Source organism: Chionomys nivalis, chromosome 3 (genome assembly GCF_950005125.1).
Source record: "Chionomys nivalis chromosome 3, mChiNiv1.1, whole genome shotgun sequence".
In the NCBI taxonomy this organism is placed as follows: domain Eukaryota; kingdom Metazoa; phylum Chordata; class Mammalia; order Rodentia; family Cricetidae; genus Chionomys; species Chionomys nivalis.
In genome coordinates, this window is record NC_080088.1 from 88,066,191 (window position 1) to 88,086,365 (window position 20,175).

Genomic DNA, 20,175 nt, shown 5'->3' on the forward strand with positions numbered 1-20,175 from the left:
GATATCTCGAACCCAGGGATGGATCTCATGTCATCAGGCTTGGCAATAAGATAAATGTCAGTGAGCCGTCCAGTCCACCTGGTGCATCATCTTAATAAACCCTGGAGACCGAGGTGAGCGGCAGCCTTATTGGCTAGACTGTGTTGCTCTCGCGCGGCTTCTTGGGAGATGTAGTCCTGTGAGCCTCTGGATTGCGCCATTATAGCGCAGTAAAGAATCTCTTTGGGTAAGTTTGGAAAAATTCTATCACAAGGCAGTGATAAAATTCAAAGGGTTATGAGCTGGCAACAAGGTGCAGATCAACTTTAGTTCCTGAGTGTGTGTGGTGGGGGAAGTTGTTCTCGACCAATCAGACGCGAAAGAGTAGGGGCCCGCCCCTGAGACACGCCCTCTAACCTTTGTGGCAGGGGAGGGGCGGAGCGCAAACTGGTTTTTAGGATGGAAAATAGATAATAGAGCTATTTTCCTTTGGCTCTAGTAACCTCTTACTTGAAGCTTGCTGATTGGTCAGCCCCCGTAAGGGGGCGGGTGCAGAAGTAGCTCCTCCCTCCCGCTGCGCTGCGAGGACCTCCGGGATTCCTAGAGCGGCTGCGGAAGCGCTCTTGGGGGTGGGATTTATGGCTAAAGCTCGCACTTGATTACTTCCGGCGAGGAACTGTTGGAAAGTGTCGGACGCGGTTCTCCCTTGGCTTGTGAGAACTCCATCTTCCAAGCCTGGGCTGCGGGGAGTTTGCTCTTTGGGTTCCCGGGACTTAGGGACTGGAGAGGAGCGAGTAGGGCATTGTGTCCACACTGGGGTCCTGTCCCTAACCTTGACCCGTCCGGTCTCTGTCTCAGGGGTCAGGAGCTAGTCTGAGGAATCCAGATCCAAATTTCTGTCTACGACCGTGCTTTCTCCTAGAACTAATGAAGTCTTCCGTTTACCTATCAAGCCCTTATGGCTTGAAAGCCAGGACCAGATATGACCATTTTAATGGGTTTCACTCCTATTCCGACTTAGGTTTGGCTTATGATAGAGAGAAGAAACGACTCTGTCTGGAATAATCTAGTCCTGTTATTAATATGAGATGTGTACTTTCTCATTTCTAAAATTGTGTTTTACGTTGGGCTTGACGTCACTTTTTCGTGGCCGTTTATTTGCGTTTTTAAAATCTGACGTAGTTACTATTAGTAATTTTGTTGGTAAAGTGATAACTGACTTGTAGTCGGTATCTTTAAGTGAATGACTTTGAGTGGTTTTCTTTAGTATAGATGACGTCTTTGCCACCTCTCTTGGCTAATAATAATTCCCGACATACCGGTAAGGTTGACTGCAAAAAGTGCCCCTCAGAAGAGCAGAGAACGAATTGGGTCAGTGTAACGGGCAGCCTCTAGAGACTCTGAGTTGGAATGATAATGACAGAATCCAAGAAAGTTACACACTTAGAGCCTCCAGCTGAGACTTCTTCGCAAGAGCAAGCTGATCTTCTCATAGTGAAAGTGGAAGAAGAGGACTGCACCTGGATGCAGGCATACAACCGGCCAGTGTTTGAGACTTTTTACCAGCGCTTCAAGCACTTCCAGTACCATGAGGCAACAGGACCTCGGGATGCTCTCAGCCAGCTCCGGGTACTCTGCTGTGAGTGGCTGAGGCCGGAACTGCACACCAAGGAACAGATCCTGGAGCTGCTAGTGCTGGAGCAGTTCCTCACCATCCTGCCTGAAGAGTTCCAGGCCTGGGTGAGAGAACATCACCCCGAGAGCGGAGAAGAAGCCGTGGCTGTGATCGAGAGTATCCAGAAAGAGCTAGAGGAGCGCCGGCAACAGGTGCGTGGGAGAGGTGCAGTGCGGAGGGAACTGAGCGCTGAGGAGCTGCCAAGCTGTCTTAGCCCTCTGGTGCTTCCGTCGATCACATTCTGATCTTGTTGTTGTTGCTTTAGATGGTCTCACTATGTATCCTTGGGTATTCTGGATTTCCTTGTGTAGACCCGAGTGGACTCCAACTCACAAAGATCTACCTGCTTCTGCCTCACAAGTGCTGGGATTAAACGCATGTGCCATGAGTTTTATATAATATTGTGTTTCTTCTTTTTCCTCCTCCTCCTCTTCTTTTTGCAAATTATGCTTGTGTTTCTTACGTGCATTTCTTACCTGCTAGAAACAATAGGCATTGCGCCTACTATGTGATTGGCCTATGCTATTTTTCCAGTTTATCGTCATGGAATCTATTGTATTTAGAGATGAACCAGTGTAATTCTTACATCCTGGTTTCTGGAATTCATGCTTTAGAAGACTTTCTTGACTGCAGTTTATGAAAACCTTTTCTCAACCCTTACTTATTTATTTTTAAAAATAATCCATTTCATTTTATGTGTTTTGGTATGAAGGTGTCATATCCCCTGGAACCGGAGTTACAGACACGTGGGTGCTGGAAATTGAACCCAGGTCCTCTGGAAGGGCAGCCAGTGCCCTTAACCTCTGAGCTGTCTCTGCAGCCCCTTCAGTCCTTTTTTTAAATTTGCTTTTTTTTTTTTGCCATCCGAAATTATTATAGGGAGAGAGACCCTGCCTCAGAAATAAAATGCTGTCTTTATCACTTGTTAAATTTCTGCCTGTTCGAGGCATTTGTTTCTGATGTTTGTATTCTAGTTTGTTGATCCTATTGGCTGTTTCTGGACCTGCTTTAAAGTTATTTGGGGTATAAACAGTTTTGGCATTTCCTTCCCTCTGCCTTTTCCTTTCAGTATTTTCTCCTTATGAACTTAGAGCTCGATTTGGTGGAACAGTCCTTTAATCCTAGCACTTGGGAAGCTGAGACAGGAGGAAGGCCCTGTCTAAAAACAAACAGAACAGAAGCCTGTGGATTTGGAAGAGGGCGAAGGTTGCTTGAGGGTTGCACTCATTCCTCAGAGTGTCTGTGTCTAAGTGGAAGGTGCTGACCTCATCATACGCACTCTGAGGGTGAGGGGTACCTCCGGAGTTCCAGACGGTTCTAGACTTCCGGTCTACTTTCGCTCACCTTGTAACTCAGATAGCAAGGGGAAGAGGGGTGGCAGATCTTAATAGAGGAGGAAGTTGTGCCTTGGAGAAGGATAATTATATATTTATACCCTAGGTTGGATTGAGGGCTGAGAGCAGGATAGTAGAAGTTGGTATCACGCTGGACATGAACTAGCTTAATTCTTTTTTTTTTTTTTTTAACCTTTCTTTTTTTCTTTCTTTCTTTCGGTTTTTCGAGACAGGGTTTCTCTGTTTAACAGTCCTGGCTGTCTTAGAACTTGTTCTGTAGACCAGGTGGCCTCAAACTCATAGAGATCTGCCTGCCTCTGCCTCCCAAGTGCTGGGATTAAAGGCGTGTACTACCACTTTCCAGCTAGTTTAAGTTTCTTTTTTTAATATTTATTTATTTAACCTGCATGCCTGCACGTGCGCGCGCACATACACACACACACACTCACACACACATCAGAAGAGGGCAGCAGATCTCACTATAGATGGTTATGAGCCACCATATGGTTGCTGGGAATTGAACTCAGGACCTCTGTAAGAGCAGCCTGTGCTCTTAACCTCTGATCCATCTCTCCAACCCTAGTTTAAGTCTTTTTTGAGGCAGGGTGTAGCCTGGTTTAGCTAAGACCTTGCTGCAGCCTTCCTGTTTTCTGCCTCTTGAGTGCTGGAATTGCAGGCATATGGGACATAAACTGTCTTAAATCTTAGTCTGACCAGCAGTGGCTTCCTGAGTCTTGTAATGACCTTTCCATCCTCCCTTTTCTTCTCTCTCCTTTAACTTTACCTACCCTTGTCATCTTAGGGCTCCTGGGTTGGATCAAATCCCTATTTTGCATCAGGGAAGGTTTGGAACCCTCTCTGTCCCTGGGTTTCTTCTCCCCCTTTGCCTTTGGCTGCCTTCTCTCATTTTTTTTTTTTTTTCGAGACAGGGTTTCTCTGTGGCTTTGGAGCCTGTCCTGGAACTAGCTCTTGTAGACCAGGCTGGCCTCGAACTCACAGAGATCCGCCTGCCTCTGCCTCCCGAGTGCTGGGATTAAAGGCGTGCGCCACCACCGCCCGGCCCCTCCTTTAATCTTTTAGGTGTTACAGAGTGACAACCCTTCCCTAGCCTCTCTGGCTAACGCGGGTCTCATCTGTTCTGTCTTGTAGTTGTGTTTCTTTCCCATCTGACATGGAGTTCATAATTGTGTATTTGCATATGGTTATGTTGCATGGACGTCATTTCCTAGTAGAAGAATCCATGTTGGTTAACCTGCTATTTAATCAGAGCCTGGCTCGTTGTAGACACAAGTTCGATATTGGACAAGGGGACAGACAGGTGACAGTCTAATGGACTCTAACGGGTTCTTTCCCATTCCCGTCTATGATTTTGCTGATTGGTTGTAGTTGTGGTTGTTAGATTGTCACATGTCCTGAAGTGCTTTCTCAGAAGATGGTACCACCCGGAGCCACGCAGGAGCCCTTCAGTCACCGGTTTCTGCCTGTAGAGGGCCAGTCTGATCAAGAGTCACAGAATCTTCTGGAGGAAAACGGTGAGACTCATCATTTCAGTGCAGCCAATGTGACTAGAACATGGGGGCTCTGGTCACATGGGCAAAAGAGGGCCTAGTAGAGTACGGGCAGGCGACTCCCTTGAGAGAGGGACAGCCTTTTGGATGACTGAGACTGTATCACACTTTCGCTCAAAATCCATGAACTGGGGATGTGGTTCAGTAACAGACGTTTGCCTAGCATGCATGGAGCTCTGGGTTCTGTCCCCAGTACCACATGAACCAGGAGTGGAGCACCCTATAATCCAGCACAGGAGGCAGAGGCAGGAGAATTGTCAGGGTCATCCTGGCTACACAGCAGGTTTGACGTGGACCTCTCAAGACCATGTCTCAGAAAGAAGTAAAGCAAAACTAAGGAAACCATAATAGAGACAGGGCATGCATAGCACAGCGGTGGAGTGTTTCTTTAGTAAGAGCAAAATTCTGGGTTCCATTCCCAGGACCTTCCTCCAAAAGCAGAAATATGGCAAAAATGATGATGGAGACTTGCGGGGGTATTCTGTGTTGCATAGGTCAGTCAGAGAAAGAGGTCCCTCCAAGAAGGGATGTAAAGGCCTGTGTGGCAGCAGGAAGGCCCAGCCTCAGATGAACTGAACCCCAAACAGCCATACAAACGTTTATTTATTGATTATTACACTAAGTTGTTTCTTGGGTAAATAATTTCCTCATACCAAGTTCTTACCTAATCTGTATGTCTCTCTAAAGGAAAGTATCTCATGCCCTCATGACTTTAGTCCTTTATCATTTGCAGTACACAGTAATCCAAGAGCCTTGGGTGCGCCAGAGGCATCTTGTGACAAGTCAGGTGAAGGCTGCAATGCTCTTTCAGATCAACAATTCTACAAATCATGGAAAACAATCAGTTTTCCACAGTGATTCTTCAAGGTCAGAGTGCTCTACCGTTTACCCTGGATACAGCGAAACTGTTCTAATGTCTACCCTAGATAGTGACTCTGCTAAATTCCTACAGCTGAAGACAATGTCTCTAAGTATAGGGACTACTTAGAGAGTTTTAGAAGATTTTTTTTTTAACACTTATTTTTATTTTATATGTATGAGTGTTTTCTCTACATGTCTATGTACACCATGTGCATGCAATACCTGCAGAGTCCAGAAGAGGCATTGGTTCCCCTGGAACTAGAATTGCTGGTGTTTAGGCAGTGGGCACACACCTTTAATCACAGCACTCAGGAGGCAGAGGCAGGTGGATGGATCTGAGTTCAAAGCCAGCCTGGTCTACAGAATGAGTTCCAAGATGGCCAGGGATACAGAAAAACCGTCTTGAAAAAATATATATATGTGATTGTGAGTTGCCTGATGTGGGTGCTGGAAACTGAACTCTGGTTATCTGCAAGAACAGTGTGCTTTTTTTTTTTTTTTGGTTTTTCGAGACAGGGTTTCTCTGTGGTTTTGGAGCCTGTCCTGGAACTAGCTCTTGTAGACCAGGCTGGTCTCGAACTCACAGAGATCCGCCTGCCTCTGCCTCCCGAGTGCTGGGATTAAAGGCGTGCGCCACCACCGCCCGGCTGAACAGTGTGCTTTTAACTAAACACTGAGCCATCTCTCCAGCCCCACACGCTGTTTGTTTTGAGATCTGGTCTCATGTAGCCCAGCTGGCCTCAAACTCACTATTAGCTGATAATGGCTTGAATTCTTGATCCTCCAGTCTCTACCTCTAAGACTGCTGAGATTACAGGTATGCACCACCATGTCTGCTTCTCTGATGCTAGGGGCCTAATACATGTCCTAGTCTCCCCGGCAAATACTCCTACTTTTAAAGATACTTTAGTTAAACCTCTTTGTATGCAGTACATTTTGATACACAAATATCATAACAGATTAAAGAATACTATTATATAATACTGTCCTTTTGGAACCATGGGATGGTCCAAGATCTTTTTCGGAAACATCACTTGGCAAAGATCTGAGAATGCCATACTTTTAATGTGGTTAGGTTTGTTACATCAATACTTAACTCCTGGTACCCACTTCTTGTTTTAATTAGCTTTCAGTTGCTGTGATAAAGCATGTCTTAGTTAAGATTTCTATTGCTGCAACAAAACATCACCATAAAGCAACTGGGGAGGAAGGGTTTACTAGACTAAAACTTCAACCTTGCTGTTTATCAATGAAGGATGTCAGGACAGGAACTCAAATGAGGCAGGATCCTGGAGGCAGGAGGTGATGCAGAGGCCATGGAGGGAAACTGCTTACTGGCTTGCTTCCCATGGCTTGCTCAACCCACTTTCTTATAGAACCTAGGACCAGCAGTGCAGGGTTGGCACCTCCCGCCATGGGCACCTCCCCCATTGATTGTTAAACAAGAATGCCTTACAGCTGGATCTCAAGGAGGCATTTCTGCAACTGAGGCTCCTTCCTCTGTTGACTCCAGCTTGTGCCAATTTGACACACAAAACCTCCCAGTACAAAACATCATAGCCGAAAGCAACTTGGTGAGGAAAGGGTTATTTCATTATATAGCTTTTAGTCCATCATCCAGAGAAGTTAGGCCAGGAGCTCAAGGGAGGAACTTGGAAGCAGGAACTGCTGCAAAGACCACGGAAGAGTGCTGGCTAACTCCTTCTAGTTTGTTCAGCTTGCTCTATAGCATCTAGGACCACCAGCTCAGAAGTGGCACTGCACAGTGACCTGGGCCCTCTCACTTTGATCATCAGTCAAGACAATGCCCTACAGACTTGTGTATGGAGGCATTTTCTTAACTAAGAGCCCCTCTTCTTAGATGTTCCCAGCTTGAGTCAAGTTGACAGAACACTATCCAGTGCACTTCTGTTCTTACTACTTTAGTGTATTTGTGGCCTTGCTGGGAACAGTGAATGAACAATGCTTAGTAACTTTGAAGATGAGGAAACAGATTTCTAGCAGTGTGCATGTGGATGTTTGTCAACCTGTGACTGAGACCAAACATGGAATTTATTCCATGCAATGAGTGTCATTCTAGTTGTAAACAAAAGTTTCTTTATTGTCCCTCCCTTCTTTGAGACAGGGTCTCATGTAGTTCTGGTTGTCCTGGAATTCACTATGTAAACCATGCTGGTCTTGAACTCACAGAGATCCTCTTTCCTGCCTCTGTCTCCTGAGTGCTGGTATTAAAGGGTGTGCACTACCACTCTTGGCTTTAATCCTACTCTTAAAATCATTTTAAGTTGATCAATAAGAAAAACTCAAAAATTCAATTGTGTTCATTAGACCTGTGTAAAGTGGAGACTGCTCTTTCCCAGCCACCCAGACCCGAATAATCACACAAAAACTATATTAATTACAATATTGTTTGGCTAATGGCTCAGGCGTACTCCTAGCTAGTTCTTACATCTTAACCACTTTCTATTAATCTGTGTATTGGCAAGAGTCGGTGGCTTACCGATAAGGTTCTGATATCTTTTTTCTTTGGCAGCTACATGACATCTCCTTGACTCCACCTACTTTCTATATATCTCTGTTCAGATTTCCCACCTGGCTTTATTCTGCTAAGTCATTGGCCAAAACAGCTTTATTTATCAACCAATAAGAGCAACACATATACAGAAGGACATCTCACATCACCTTGTTAACAGACTAGTCCATACTGCTGTACACAGTGGTATATGCCTGTGGTACCAGCAACTTGAGAAGCTGAGGCAGGAGGATCTGATTAGTCCAGGAGTTTGAATGAGACAGAATCTGTCCTGTACTAAGATCTGAAGGTGACTTGTTATCACAGTAAAAATCTGTGAAACTCTGAGCCCTGGGAAATATCAATTTGCCCTAAGCATAGCAGGGATTAGCTGGACCAAAGCAGGGAGACTGAGAAATTTTGTTTTTAGACAGGGTCTCACTAAGTGCCTTTGACTGGCCTTGAACTCATAAAAGTCCACTGGCCTCTGCCTCCTGAGCATTAGGACTAAAGCCAGGGCCCCCATGTCCAGTTAGTCAGTGTTCTGGGAGAAGAGGGAATAAGGAGTGGGAGGACAGGTCCAGAATGTATAGGGTCCTGAGAGCCAAGGTGAATTTCACTTTGGTGCCTCGGGCTCCGTGGGCAAAGGAGGGGCATGCTGGCTGATGCACCGAGAACCTCACCAGATAGTCTCATTTATACCTTTTCTCCACTCTCAGCCCGTCCTGTTCTCCAGGTTCCTTCTGTTCCCCCGAAGGACAGCCAGGAGCTGACAGCCTCGCTTCTCTCAGCTGGGTCCCAGGTGAGCTAACCCTCCTCTGTCCTCCATGAGAACCCATGCCCCTCCCCAGCCTCCATCGCCACCAGTCCTAGTTTTGTTTCTGCTTACTGGGACAGAATACCCTGATAGACACAGCTTATAAAAGAGAGGGGTTATTTTAGCTCCCTCTCCAGGTTACAGTGCACCATGGTGAGGGGGTTAGCGTGGCAGGAACCTGAGACAGCTGCTCACATCATCTCCACAGTCCAGAGCAGAGAAAAAGAAAGTCACGCCCACTCAGCTAGCCCTCTCTACTCTTACACAATCCAGGAGCCAAACCCAGGGCATGGTACCACCCACAGAAGGCTGGGTCTTCCCACAGCAGTTTCCTTAAGAAAAGATTCAGAGGTCTTTCCATAGGCCAGCTTGTTCTAGACATTCCCTCATGGATACTCACGGTGATTCTAGGTGTGACACCATCTTTACCAGGTACCTCACTAGCTTCCAGGCCCATCCCCAGTTGATAGCTTCTGTTCGTTGCCTTCTTTTTCCTTTCTGCTTAATGTTTCCCTTTTGGATGCACAGTCTCTCCCCGGCTTCTGACTTAGGGCCCCCAGGTTTTGCCCTCGCTGCAGGTTTGCACACAGGGAGTGGGAATTTAGCGGAGATCTCCCATTTCAGAAGTTGGTGAAAATCGAAGATGTGGCTGATGTGGCTGTGTCCTTCATCCTGGAGGAATGGGGACATTTGGACCAGTCCCAGAAGTCTCTTAGTAGGGATGACAGAAAGGAGAATTGTGAGCATATCACTCCTGTGGGTAAGAATTGTCCACCTGCATGAGGAGGACTCCCCGGTTTTGTTACCTTGTAAAGAGTTTGTGTAGCATGTTTCAACCGCTATGGCTTTACTTTATAATCTTTCAAAGTTTTTTATTTTGTTTTATATATATGAATGTTTTGTCTTCATGTGTGTGTACCATGTGCATGCCTGGTGCCCACAGAGGCCAGAGGAGGGTGTTGAATCCTCTGGAGTTGGAGATGGCTGTGAGCCACCCTGTAGGTGCTGGGAATCACACCTGGGTCCTCTGCCAAAGCAGCCAGTGCTCCTAACTACTGACCCATCACTCCAGTCCCCTTTACTTTGTAATCTATGAAAGGAAATCAACCAACCTTTCCTGAAGATGTTTCTAGCTTACAAAGGATGAGGTTGAAGAACTGTTAGTACAAGGAAGGTGGTTTTTAAAATTCTTACTGTTTTTACCTTGTTTATTGTGTATATGTATGATGTGTTTGTTTGCCATAGTATGGAGGTCAAAGGACACCTTTTTTTCTTCTGAGACAGGATCTTACTCTGTAGTCCTGGTTGACCTAGACTTGCTATGTAGACCAGGCTATCCTCAAACTGATAGAGCTCCACTGCCTCTGCCTCCCAAAAGCTGGAATTAAAGTGTGCGCTATCTTGCCTGCACAGGACAACTTTGTGGGACGAGTTCTGTTTATCCACCTTTATATTGGTTACAGGGATCAGGCAGGCTGCCAGGCCTGCACAGCAAGCGACCTTTCCTGATGAGCCATGTGACCAGCCCTGTTTGTGTTTTCAGATTATTTTATGTGTGTGAGTGTTTTGTCTGCATGTATCTGTGTGCACCACGTGCATGCCTGGTGCCTCTGGAGGCCACAAGAGGGTGTACTCTTAGCTACTAATCTCTCTCCAGCATGATTTTGTTTTTTTGAGACAGTCTCAATATGTATAGTGGTGGCCTTGAATTCCTGGTACTTCTGCTTCAACCATCCAGGTGCTGGAGTTAACAGACCCAGTTATCCAGGGAACATTTTTACAATCTAGAAGTTGCTACATTTTGTTGGTTTTTTTTTTGGGGGGGGTGTTTGTTTTTGTTTTTGAGAGGTTTTTGGTTTTGTTTGTTTGTCTTTTCCAAATAGGGTCTCCCTCTGTAGCTGTGACTGGCCTGGAACTCACTGTATATATCAGGCTGGCCTCAAACTGATAGAGATTGGCTTGGCTTCTCTCTGCCTCCTAAGTGTTGGAATTAAAGGTGTTTGCCACCACACCCAGTAATGCTAATTTTTGGCACGATGATTTGTTTTGTTTTTTAATTATTTTTATTTTATGTGTGAGTGCCTGTATGTATGTATGTATATGAACGATAGCCTTGTGCCAGAGGAGGCCAGAGAGGGTGTCAGATCCTCCTGAAGCCTGAGTTACAGTAAGTGAAGCACCCAACATGGGGGCTGGAGACTCCAGTCCTTTGTAAGAGCAATACATGCTCTTAATTACCAAGCCATTTCTCCTGTCCAGCCCAAGTTAGGTCATTCTTAGCCAAATAGTCCTCAGCTACAAAAATTCCTGTGTTCATTACTTTTCTCATTTCTGGAACATGGTCCCTGACAAGTAAGAAATTATTTGGGTTCACAGTTTGAGGGGACAGCCATCATGGCGAGGAAGGCCTGGCACAGATTTGTGAGGCAACTGGTCACGTGGCCTCCACAGTCAGGAAGCAAATGGAGCTAAGTTCTGAGTTTTGATGGTTAGCTAGCTTTCTTCTTTTTTTTTTTTTTCTCGAGATGGGGTTTCTCTGTAGCTTTTGGTGCCTGTCCTAGAACTAGCTCTTGTAGACCAGGCTGGCCGCAAACTCACAGAGATCCGCCTGCCTCTGCCTCCCGAGTGCTGGGATTAAAGGTGTGCACCACCACTGCCTGGCACTTTCTGTTTTCTATATAGTCCAAAGCCCCTGGACGGTGCTATTCTTGTTCAAGGTGGGTCTTCCTTCTGGAAGTACCTTTCCACATCCAGATTCTTGTTTCCTAGGTGATGTTAAATCCAGTCCATCCATGATGAAGATTAACCCTGAGAACATATGAGATTTCACTGTTTCCTAGTAGGGTGGTGATTACTGTATCTCAATGGCATTAGTTCTTTGCTGCCTTTTTACTCATTTTCCATTCCCATTCTCATCACCAATCTACCCTCCCCTTTTTGTTTGTTTGTTTTTCGAGACAGGGTTTCTCTGTGGGACAGTTCTGGCTCTCCTGGAACTTGCACTGTGTACCAGGCTGGCCTTGAACTCACAGAGATCTGCCTGCCTCTACCTCCCAAGTGCTAGGATTAAAGGTCTGTGCCACTCTCCAGCCCCTTTTTACATTTACTTATTTGTTGGTGGTTGATCTGGTCATTTTTCAGTGACAGGGTCCTGAAGGGAAGGACCAGACCAAGTGATGAGAAGATTAAAGAAGACAAGAAAATTTTGGGATCAGGAGTTCTGGTACAAATTGATGGCTCATGCAAATTTATTAAGCAGAACAGTATTTTATGTACAGCTTGCAGGAGGAAAAATGGGACAAAGTCAGCACAACCTGTCACCCAGTGGGACAGAGTCAGCAGGAAGCTAATCAAGCAGTGTTGCCCAAAGGGAACAGAGGATGTCTCAGCTGCATGACAGACATACTGCTCACCAGCCTTGGGACTGATAACCACAGCCCTTCAAGGAGGGAATTCTCAGAATCCAGAAAATGTCAACTCCCCACAAGGCCTGACCCCAGGCTATTACTGGCTTTGACAAGCAAGTTCCTGGGTTTAGACAAGGAACTCCTCCTTTTTCACATGTCATAGCCGCAGGGAATGTCCTGGACTGGCCTAGCCCTTAACAAGGAACCAGGGTAGTGTGTGTGTCGCAGCACACGTATGAAGGTCAGAGGACAATTCGTAGGAGTCAGTTCTCTCCTTTCACCATAAGGGTTCCAGGAATCCTAATGTCATCAGGATGGTCCCACTGAGCCATCTCTCCAGCCCCTGTATTTTGTTTTGTTCAATTTGTTTGGATCTTAGAAGTAGTCTTTTATTTTTTTATTTTATGTGTGTTGGTGTTTCACCTGCATATATGTCTATGTGAGGGTGTCAGATCTTGGAGTTACAGACAATTGTTAGCTGCCATGTGTGTGCTGAGAATTGAACCCAGGTCCTCTGGAAGAACAGTCAGTAGTCAGTGCTCTTAACCACTGAGCCGTCTGTCCAGCCCCCATACAGGTAGCCTTTTATCTCAGTGATTTAGTTATATATTAAATCCATTGTTTTCTGGACTGGGAAGATGGCTTAGTGTCTAAGAGTACTTGCACTCTTCTAGTGGACCTGAGTTGGGTTCCCAGCACCCATGTCAAGCAGCTCGCAGCTGCCTGTAGCTCCAGTCTCGGGATCTGGCGTAGTCTTCTAGATGCCAAGGCTACCAGCATACATGTCATAAATAGAGACCCATAAATAAAAAAAAAAAAGTATTATATTTAATTAAAATATTTTCTTCATTCTCTTTTAAATAAACACAGCTCACTTGTGTAATTTAAGTCTGTTAGTGTTGTTTATATATTTCTGTTAACACAGAGATATTTACAATTATCAGAGGTGGGTGTGTGTGTATGTGTGTATGTAGTATGTGAGTGCATTGGGTACCCTTTCAGGTTTTATGCAGAATTGTAAGTTCAAATCCAGCCACACTTGTTTACTATGTCATTTATTTTTCTTTTATGTGCATTGGTGTTTTGCTTGCATATATGTCTGTGTGAGGGTGTCAGATCTTGGAGTTACAGACAATTGTTAGCTGCCATGTGTGTGCTGAGAATTGATCCCAGGTCCTCTGGAAGAACAGTCAGTAGTCAGTGCTCTTAACTGCTGAGCCACCTCTCCAGCCCCTTACTGTGTCATTCTTGAGTTCTGATTTGTGTGTGTGTGTGTGATTCTGCGGGTTGAACCCAGGACCTCTAACTTTCTACTAATCCGCATGGGCTCATGTACACGGAGATACGTCCCCAGCCTCCTCCTCACCTTTGTTTTTCTTTGAGACATGGACTCTATGCATCCCTAGCTAGCCTAAAAATTGATTTGTAGACTAGGCTGGCCTCAAACTCTCAGAGATCCGCCTGCCTCTGCCTCCGAAGTGCTGGGACTGAAGGTGGGCACCACGCCCGTCCTTTTGTACTCTGTGTTGAGAAGTTAGTTGTCCAGTCTGACCTAGACTTTGGATCCTTCTGTTTTGGCCTCAAGTAGCAGGGATTCCAGGCCTGTGCCACCAGGCCTGGCTACCCCATTGTCATTCCAGCAGCTTAACAACTTCACTATATCCCCTGCCCCGAGACCATGTTCAGGGTCTCTGCCTCTTACGTTCTCTCCTTTAGATAGGCCACATCCTATCATTTCATACCCGCAGATTGCTGATAGCATCATAGAAGGCCAGAAGTTTTAAAAAAAAAAAAATACTTATCACATTTGAAAGTAAATTTAAAAAAAATAAGTTCATAAATATAGACTCACTGTAGTTCTATTGGTAGAGTGCTTGCTTAGAGTGCAGAGGACTAGGAGCCACCCCGTAGCGCTGCATAAACAAGACATAGTGTCTCACACCTGCCATCCTAACACTCTCCTCCCTCCTTTCCCTTTTCTTTGTATAGTCAGGGTCTTGTAGCTCAGGCCAGCCAAGGATGACCTCGAACTTCTGCTCCACCTGCCTCTACCTCCAGGAGTAGGTAATTGCACAGCTGGAGGTGGAACCCAGGGCTTTCTGTTGCTTGACCAGCTGAGCTGCACCAGCTGAGCTGCCTCCCTGCCCTTCTGCGCTGATCTCTGTCCTCTCCCTGTGTGGTCATTTTCCAAAGCCGTGCACTCCTAACTCGTTTGCTTCCCTTGTCTCCTCTGCCACTCTGACCCTTTGCAGTGTGGGCACTAGCTGATCGCCTGTTTCTTCTCTCATTTCAGATTCTGAGTCCAGGGAGGGCAGCGTAGAGCTTGTGGCACGGCAGATCTCTGGTGGCGCTGACTCACACAGGGTGGCAGCAGGAAGCACAGAGAGCAATGGCGCTCAGAGTCAAGAGCTTGCAGAAGTTAGCGACCTAAAGAACATGGTGCAGAGGTGGCAGGTGAACCCCACTGTGGGGAAGTCAAGGCAGAAAAGAGCTCTGAACTCAGGCCCAGATGGCAGCCGTAAGCAGAAATCCAACGGTGAGCGAGGTCACAGATGCGCTGACTGTGGGAAGTTTTTCCTCCAAGCCTCAAACTTCATTCAGCATCGCAGAATCCACACAGGAGAGAAACCATTTAAGTGCGGGGAATGTGGGAAAAGCTACAATCAGCGGGTGCACCTCACTCAGCACCAGCGAGTCCACACTGGCGAGAAGCCCTACAAGTGCCAGGTGTGCGGGAAAGCCTTCCGCGTGAGCTCCCACCTGGTGCAGCACCACAGCGTTCACAGTGGGGAGAGGCCCTATGGCTGTAACGAGTGCGGGAAGAGCTTCGGCCGCCACTCGCACCTGATCGAGCACCTGAAACGCCACTTCAGAGAGAAATCCCAAAGATGTACGTCTAGGGAGCATGTGTTTTGGGAGTGGCTAGAAGCAAACGTTGATTTATTAGCTTAGTAGGAAAGAACAGATGGGCCTGGCAGGGTGGCATACACCCTTCATTCTAGCACTCAAGAGTAGCGGCGGAAGGTTGGATATGAATTAAAAACTAGCCTGGTCTACTTAGTTCTAGGCTAACCAGAGCTACATACTGAGACCTTGTCTCAAACAATAACTGACAAACAAAAACAAACCAGCCCCCCCCCCAAAAAAGACAGATGAGGTGTGGTAATAGACAAAGATTATAGCTTAGCTATTCTTAATTTAAGCTTTAAAAAAAAATTTTTTTTTTGGTTTTTCGAGACAGGGTTTCTCTGTGGTTTTGGTTCCTGTCCTGGAACTAGCTCTTGTAGACCAGGCTGGTCTCGAACTCACAGAGATCCGCCTGCCTCTGCCTCCCAAGTGGGATTAAAGGCGTGCACCACCACTGCCCGGCTAAGCTTTAAAAAATTTAAAATATTTATTTTTCTGTTCTCTTTTGAGAGTGCATCTCATGTAGCTCAGGCTAGCCTTGGACTCTGTGTAGCCAGATACAGCACTGAACTTCTGATTCTCCTGCTTCAGCCTCCTGAACACTAGGATTGCTGTGTAGCCTGGGCTGGTCTCCAATTTGCAACCCTCTTGTCTCAGCCTCCCAAGTGCTGAATCATAGGAGTGAGTCAATATGCCTAGCTCCTCGCACCCCCTCTCTCAGTTCATCCTATGTAGCCCAGGCTGGCCTTGAACTCATGTAGTATAGGCTAGCCTCAAACCTCATATTGTAGTGAGGAGCTGCGGGCCGCTTCCCACCACTCATCTCCCAACCACCGGCTAGCTTTGCCAGAAATAATTACACGGAAACTGTATTCTTTTAAACACTGCCTGGCCCATTAGTTCCAACCTCTTATTGGCTAGCTCTTACATATTGATCTAACCCATTTCTAATATTCTGTGTACCACTACGAGGTGGTAGCTTACCAGGGAGATCTTAACCTGCGTCTGTGTCGGGTGGGAGAATCATGGCGACTGCCTGACTCGGCTTCTTTCTCCCAGCATTCTGTTCTGTCTACTCCACCTATCTAATTTTCTGTCCTATTAAAGGCCAAGCAGTTTCTTTATTAATTAACCAATGAAAGCAACAGATAGACAAATGACCTTAGCCAATAGACAGATGACCCTTCTCCATCATTATATTCTGCTTTAGGCCCCCAGCTGTTGGGGTTATGAGCAGGTGCCACTATTCCTGACCTAGTAAGTCTCTACCTCTCTCCTCTCTCTTGTCTGTCTGTCTGTCTGTCTATCTATCTATCTATCTATCTATCTATCTATCTATCTATCTATATCTTTTATGTGCATTTGTGTTTTGTCTGCATGTATGTCTGTGTGATCTTGAAGTTACAGATGGTTGTGAGCTGCCATGTAAATGCTGGGAATTGAACTCGGGTCCTCTGGAAGAACAGTTAATGCTCTTAATTGCTAAGCCATCTCTCCAGCCCTGTTTTGTTGTTGTTGTTGTTGTTGTTGTTGTTATTGTTGTTTTAATCTTATTCTTTTCATTAGCTCAGTACCAATGTTCTTTCCATTGCTGTTGGCATTAGGTAGATATATATGTTCCCTTTTGTTATTCCTGATATGCTACATTTTTTTCCTGACATTTTTTTCTGTAAAAGAACTTATGAACCAAAGTTCAAAGTTGTGTTTGCCCTTTACTTTTTTAGGTAGTGACAAAAGAAGTAAGAACACTGAAGTGAACGTTAAGAAACTTCCAGAATTTTCAGAAGGAGACGTGGAACTATCAGAAGAAATCCAAAGTAATGCTTCTCAGGTTGAAGGTTATAATGAAGGCTATGAACACCAAGATAGAGCAGGTAGACAGCAGGGAATTGTGAAAGAGATCCCGGGACAGCCTCCTTCAAAGAGGATGAATTGCAGTGAATTCAGCTCCGTCCACAAAAAGTCTTCTCCGGGAGAGCGGCCGCATAAGTGTGACGAATGTGGAAAAAGCTTCATTCAGAGTGCACACCTTATTCAGCATCGCCGCATCCATACTGGGGAGAAACCATTTCGGTGTGAGGAATGTGGGAAAAGCTACAATCAGCGTGTCCACCTCACTCAGCATCACCGAGTTCACACTGGTGAAAAGCCCTACACCTGTCATTTATGTGGGAAAGCCTTCCGAGTGAGGTCCCATCTCGTCCAGCACCAGAGTGTGCACAGCAGGGAGAGGCCCTTCAAATGTAATGAGTGTGGGAAGGGATTTGGGAGGCGTTCACATCTGGCCGGCCACCTCCGACTCCACTCTAGAGAGAAGTCCCACCAGTGCCATGAGTGTGGAGAAATCTTCTTCCAGTATGTCAGCCTCCTTGAACACCAAGTGCTCCACATGGGCCAGAAAGGTGAGAAGAATGGCGTCTGTGAAGAAGCCTACAGCTGGAACTTGACCGTGATAGAAGACAAGAAGCTGGAGTTAGAGGAGCAGCCGTACCAGTGTGATACCTGCGGGAAAGCCTTTAGTTACAGTTCCGACCTTATTCAGCACTACAGAACTCACAATGCTGAGAAACCCCAGAAATGTGACGCATGCAGAGACAGTGCCTGCCAGTGTTCCCACACAAAGCAACATCCGAAAATCTGCCCCGGCGGGAAGTCCCACCAGTGCAATGAGTGTGGGCGGGGCTTCAGTCTGAAGTCTCATCTCAGTCAACACCAGAGAATGCACACTGGGGAGAAGCCCTTCCAGTGCAAAGAATGTGGAATGAGTTTCAGTTGGAGCTGTAGCCTCTTTAAACATCTGCGAAGCCATGAGAGGACAGATTCCCAAACACCTGAAGCATGAAGGAGCCTGTTTCTGTTGGGAAACAGCCTGGTTTTAGAGCATTCCATGGCTGACATAATGTAATGACAAGAATTTTTCCATCTTAACCATCAAACCTACAGGCAAGGGGGAACCCTGCAGGTAGAACTTAGCTTTCAGGGACACTGTCGCCTCCATGGAGTGTTCTGGTTAGCATCTTCATGCTTGGAAATCTAGATGAAAAGAGACCCTCTGGCTAGGTATGGTGGTGCTCGCCTGTAAGCCTTGGGAGGCAGAGGCAGGCAAATATTTGGTTTATATAGCAAGTTCCACACCAGCCAGAGCTATACAGTGAGACCCCTGAGTGAGAGAGACAGACAGACAGACAGACACCTCTGGGTACTGTAGATGAAGGGAAGTCTTGACATTGTCTCTTTGAAGCTCAGAAAATAACAAAGAAGCCTCATGAATGCAGTAGGAATTAGCCTGTAGTTGCCACCACAACAGCACAGCTGTTCAGAGAATCATGCATTGACAGGAACTGTGGCATGATGCCCATCTTCCAGAAACGGCTATCCCAACCACCCCAGTCATTGTTCCCATCCTGAGTATTAAACCTTTGGAAAAGAAGTTGACTTGAAGTTTTTCTCTTTGTCAAAATTGGGGTTCAGAGGATGGGTGGGACATGTTCTCGCTGCTGCCTCCAGTTTACAGCTGCTCTAGACAGCACAACTTGTTTTCACTTTGATTCTACTAGCAACAAGGTCAGCTAGTTAAGTACCTGAGGGTCGGCGAGATGGCTCAGTGGGGAAAAGGGCTGACTACCAAGTCTTGACATTGACAACTTGAGGTTAGTCTGCAGGAGCCACATAGTGGAAGGAGAGAACTGACTTCTGTAATTTGTCCTCTGACTTCCACACATGTGCTTTGGTACTTGCATACACTAACACATAAGTTTTTAAGAGTTTGACTTGTTAGATGTGGTGGTGTATCTCTGGAGTTCTCGGCCAGCCTGGTTCTAGGCCATCCAGAGCCAGACAGTGAGACCATGTCTCCAAAAAACAAGGTGGAAAACTGGGGGGTGGTGTCGCACGCCTTTAATCCCACCAGTCAAGAGGCAGAGGCAGGTGGATCTTGTAGGTTCTAGGCCAGCCTGGTCTACAGAGTGAGTTCCAGGACAGCCAGGGAATATACAGAAAAACCCTGAAAGAAAGAGAGAGAGAGAGAGAGAGAGAGAGAGAGAGAGAGAGAGAGAGAAAGGGTATGTGACAGAAAAAAAGCTAATTTTTTTAAGTGGTTTAAATTTGTTTAAATAAAGTTTAATTTGTAAATTTATGAGAAATGAGGGATGCTGGTCAATAATCACATAAGTTACAGGAGAGGGTCTTTGCGAAGGACAAGCTGCTTAGTGGACTGGCTTATAGTACAGATAAAGTGAACAGCTAAATCCTTCTAATGAATGGGACCAAGCTTTTTTTTTTTTTTTTTGGTTTTTCGAGACAGGGTTTCTCTGTACTTTTGGAGCCTGTCCTGGAACTAGCTCTTGTAGACCAGGCTGGTCTCGAACTCACAGAGATCCGCCTGCCTCTGCCTCCCAAGTGCTGGGATTAAAGGCGTGCGCCACCACCGCCCATCCCCAAGTTTTATTATTAAAGAATTTTGCCCATGTGTACCTAGTCACAGCATGGTGGTGTAGAGACCCAAGCTGACTTGAACTCATTATGTGGGGGGGGGGAGATGACTTTGAATTGATTCTCCTGCCTCCACCACCCAGTGATAGGATCACAGGTGTGTACCACCATGCTGGATTGTATGTGGATCTAGGGATCAAACCCAGGGTTTCATGCATTTTAGACTACCAACTGAGACATATCCCCAGTCCTTGCCCCGCTTTGCCCTGCTGCCAAACCATTTTTAACTACTAAGTGTGTACTCTGTGATTCGCCACAGACTGCAATTGCCTTGCCTAGGACTTCTTCCCTTTATGCCTCCAGCCAGTGGCTGACGTGATCTATGACACTCTGATTCATTGGCCCCACAGGGGAAAACTGCTGTTGCCTGAGCTCCAGAACCCCGCTGGGGATCAGGCCAAAGTTAAATTCTACCAGAACTACAGCAAGCTTGATGTCCTTTACTTTTGAGTGTGTCGTGTGTGAAACCAAGCACACACGTACCAGAGGACAACCTCAGATGTAGGTCCTCACCTTCCACCTTGTTATTTACTGCTGTGTATACCAGGCTGACTGGCTCTGAGGATTCCCACCACTCTCCTGTTCCTGCCTCCCATCACCTAGTAGGGGTTTGCTGGGATTACA

General features: G+C 46.2%; 1 protein-coding gene across 2 annotated transcripts; it reads left to right on the forward strand.

The window, feature by feature from the left end:
- The first annotated feature begins 657 nt into the window (after positions 1–657).
- Positions 658–18,463, forward strand: Zkscan5 (zinc finger with KRAB and SCAN domains 5). 2 transcript variants are annotated; one of them, XM_057763736.1, is made up of 6 exons: positions 658–1,806; positions 4,388–4,520; positions 8,649–8,731; positions 9,371–9,506; positions 14,447–15,043; positions 16,785–18,463. In XM_057763736.1, exons 1-6 carry the CDS (start codon positions 1,390–1,392, stop codon positions 17,900–17,902), a joined length of 2,484 nt encoding a protein of 827 aa, XP_057619719.1. In that variant the 5' UTR covers positions 658–1,389; the 3' UTR covers positions 17,903–18,463. The 2 variants fall into 2 exon arrangements, with proteins under 2 accessions (XP_057619719.1, XP_057619721.1); XM_057763738.1 differs by having other exon boundaries at positions 9,371–9,485.
- Positions 18,464–20,175: the final 1,712 nt, after the last annotated feature.

What these genes read in the sequence shown, in the direction of transcription:
- Zkscan5 (XM_057763736.1), top strand. Translation starts at nt 1,390, where the DNA reads ATGATAATGACAGAATCCAAGAAAGTTACACACTTAGAGCCTCCAGCT. An exon ending in GAATCTTCTGGAGGAAAACG is followed by an intron (nt 4,521 to 8,648) that starts GTGAGACTCATC and finishes CTCCACTCTCAG; the next exon opens with CCCGTCCTGTTCTCCAGGTT. An exon ending in TTCTCTCAGCTGGGTCCCAG is followed by an intron (nt 8,732 to 9,370) that starts GTGAGCTAACCC and finishes CTCCCATTTCAG; the next exon opens with AAGTTGGTGAAAATCGAAGA.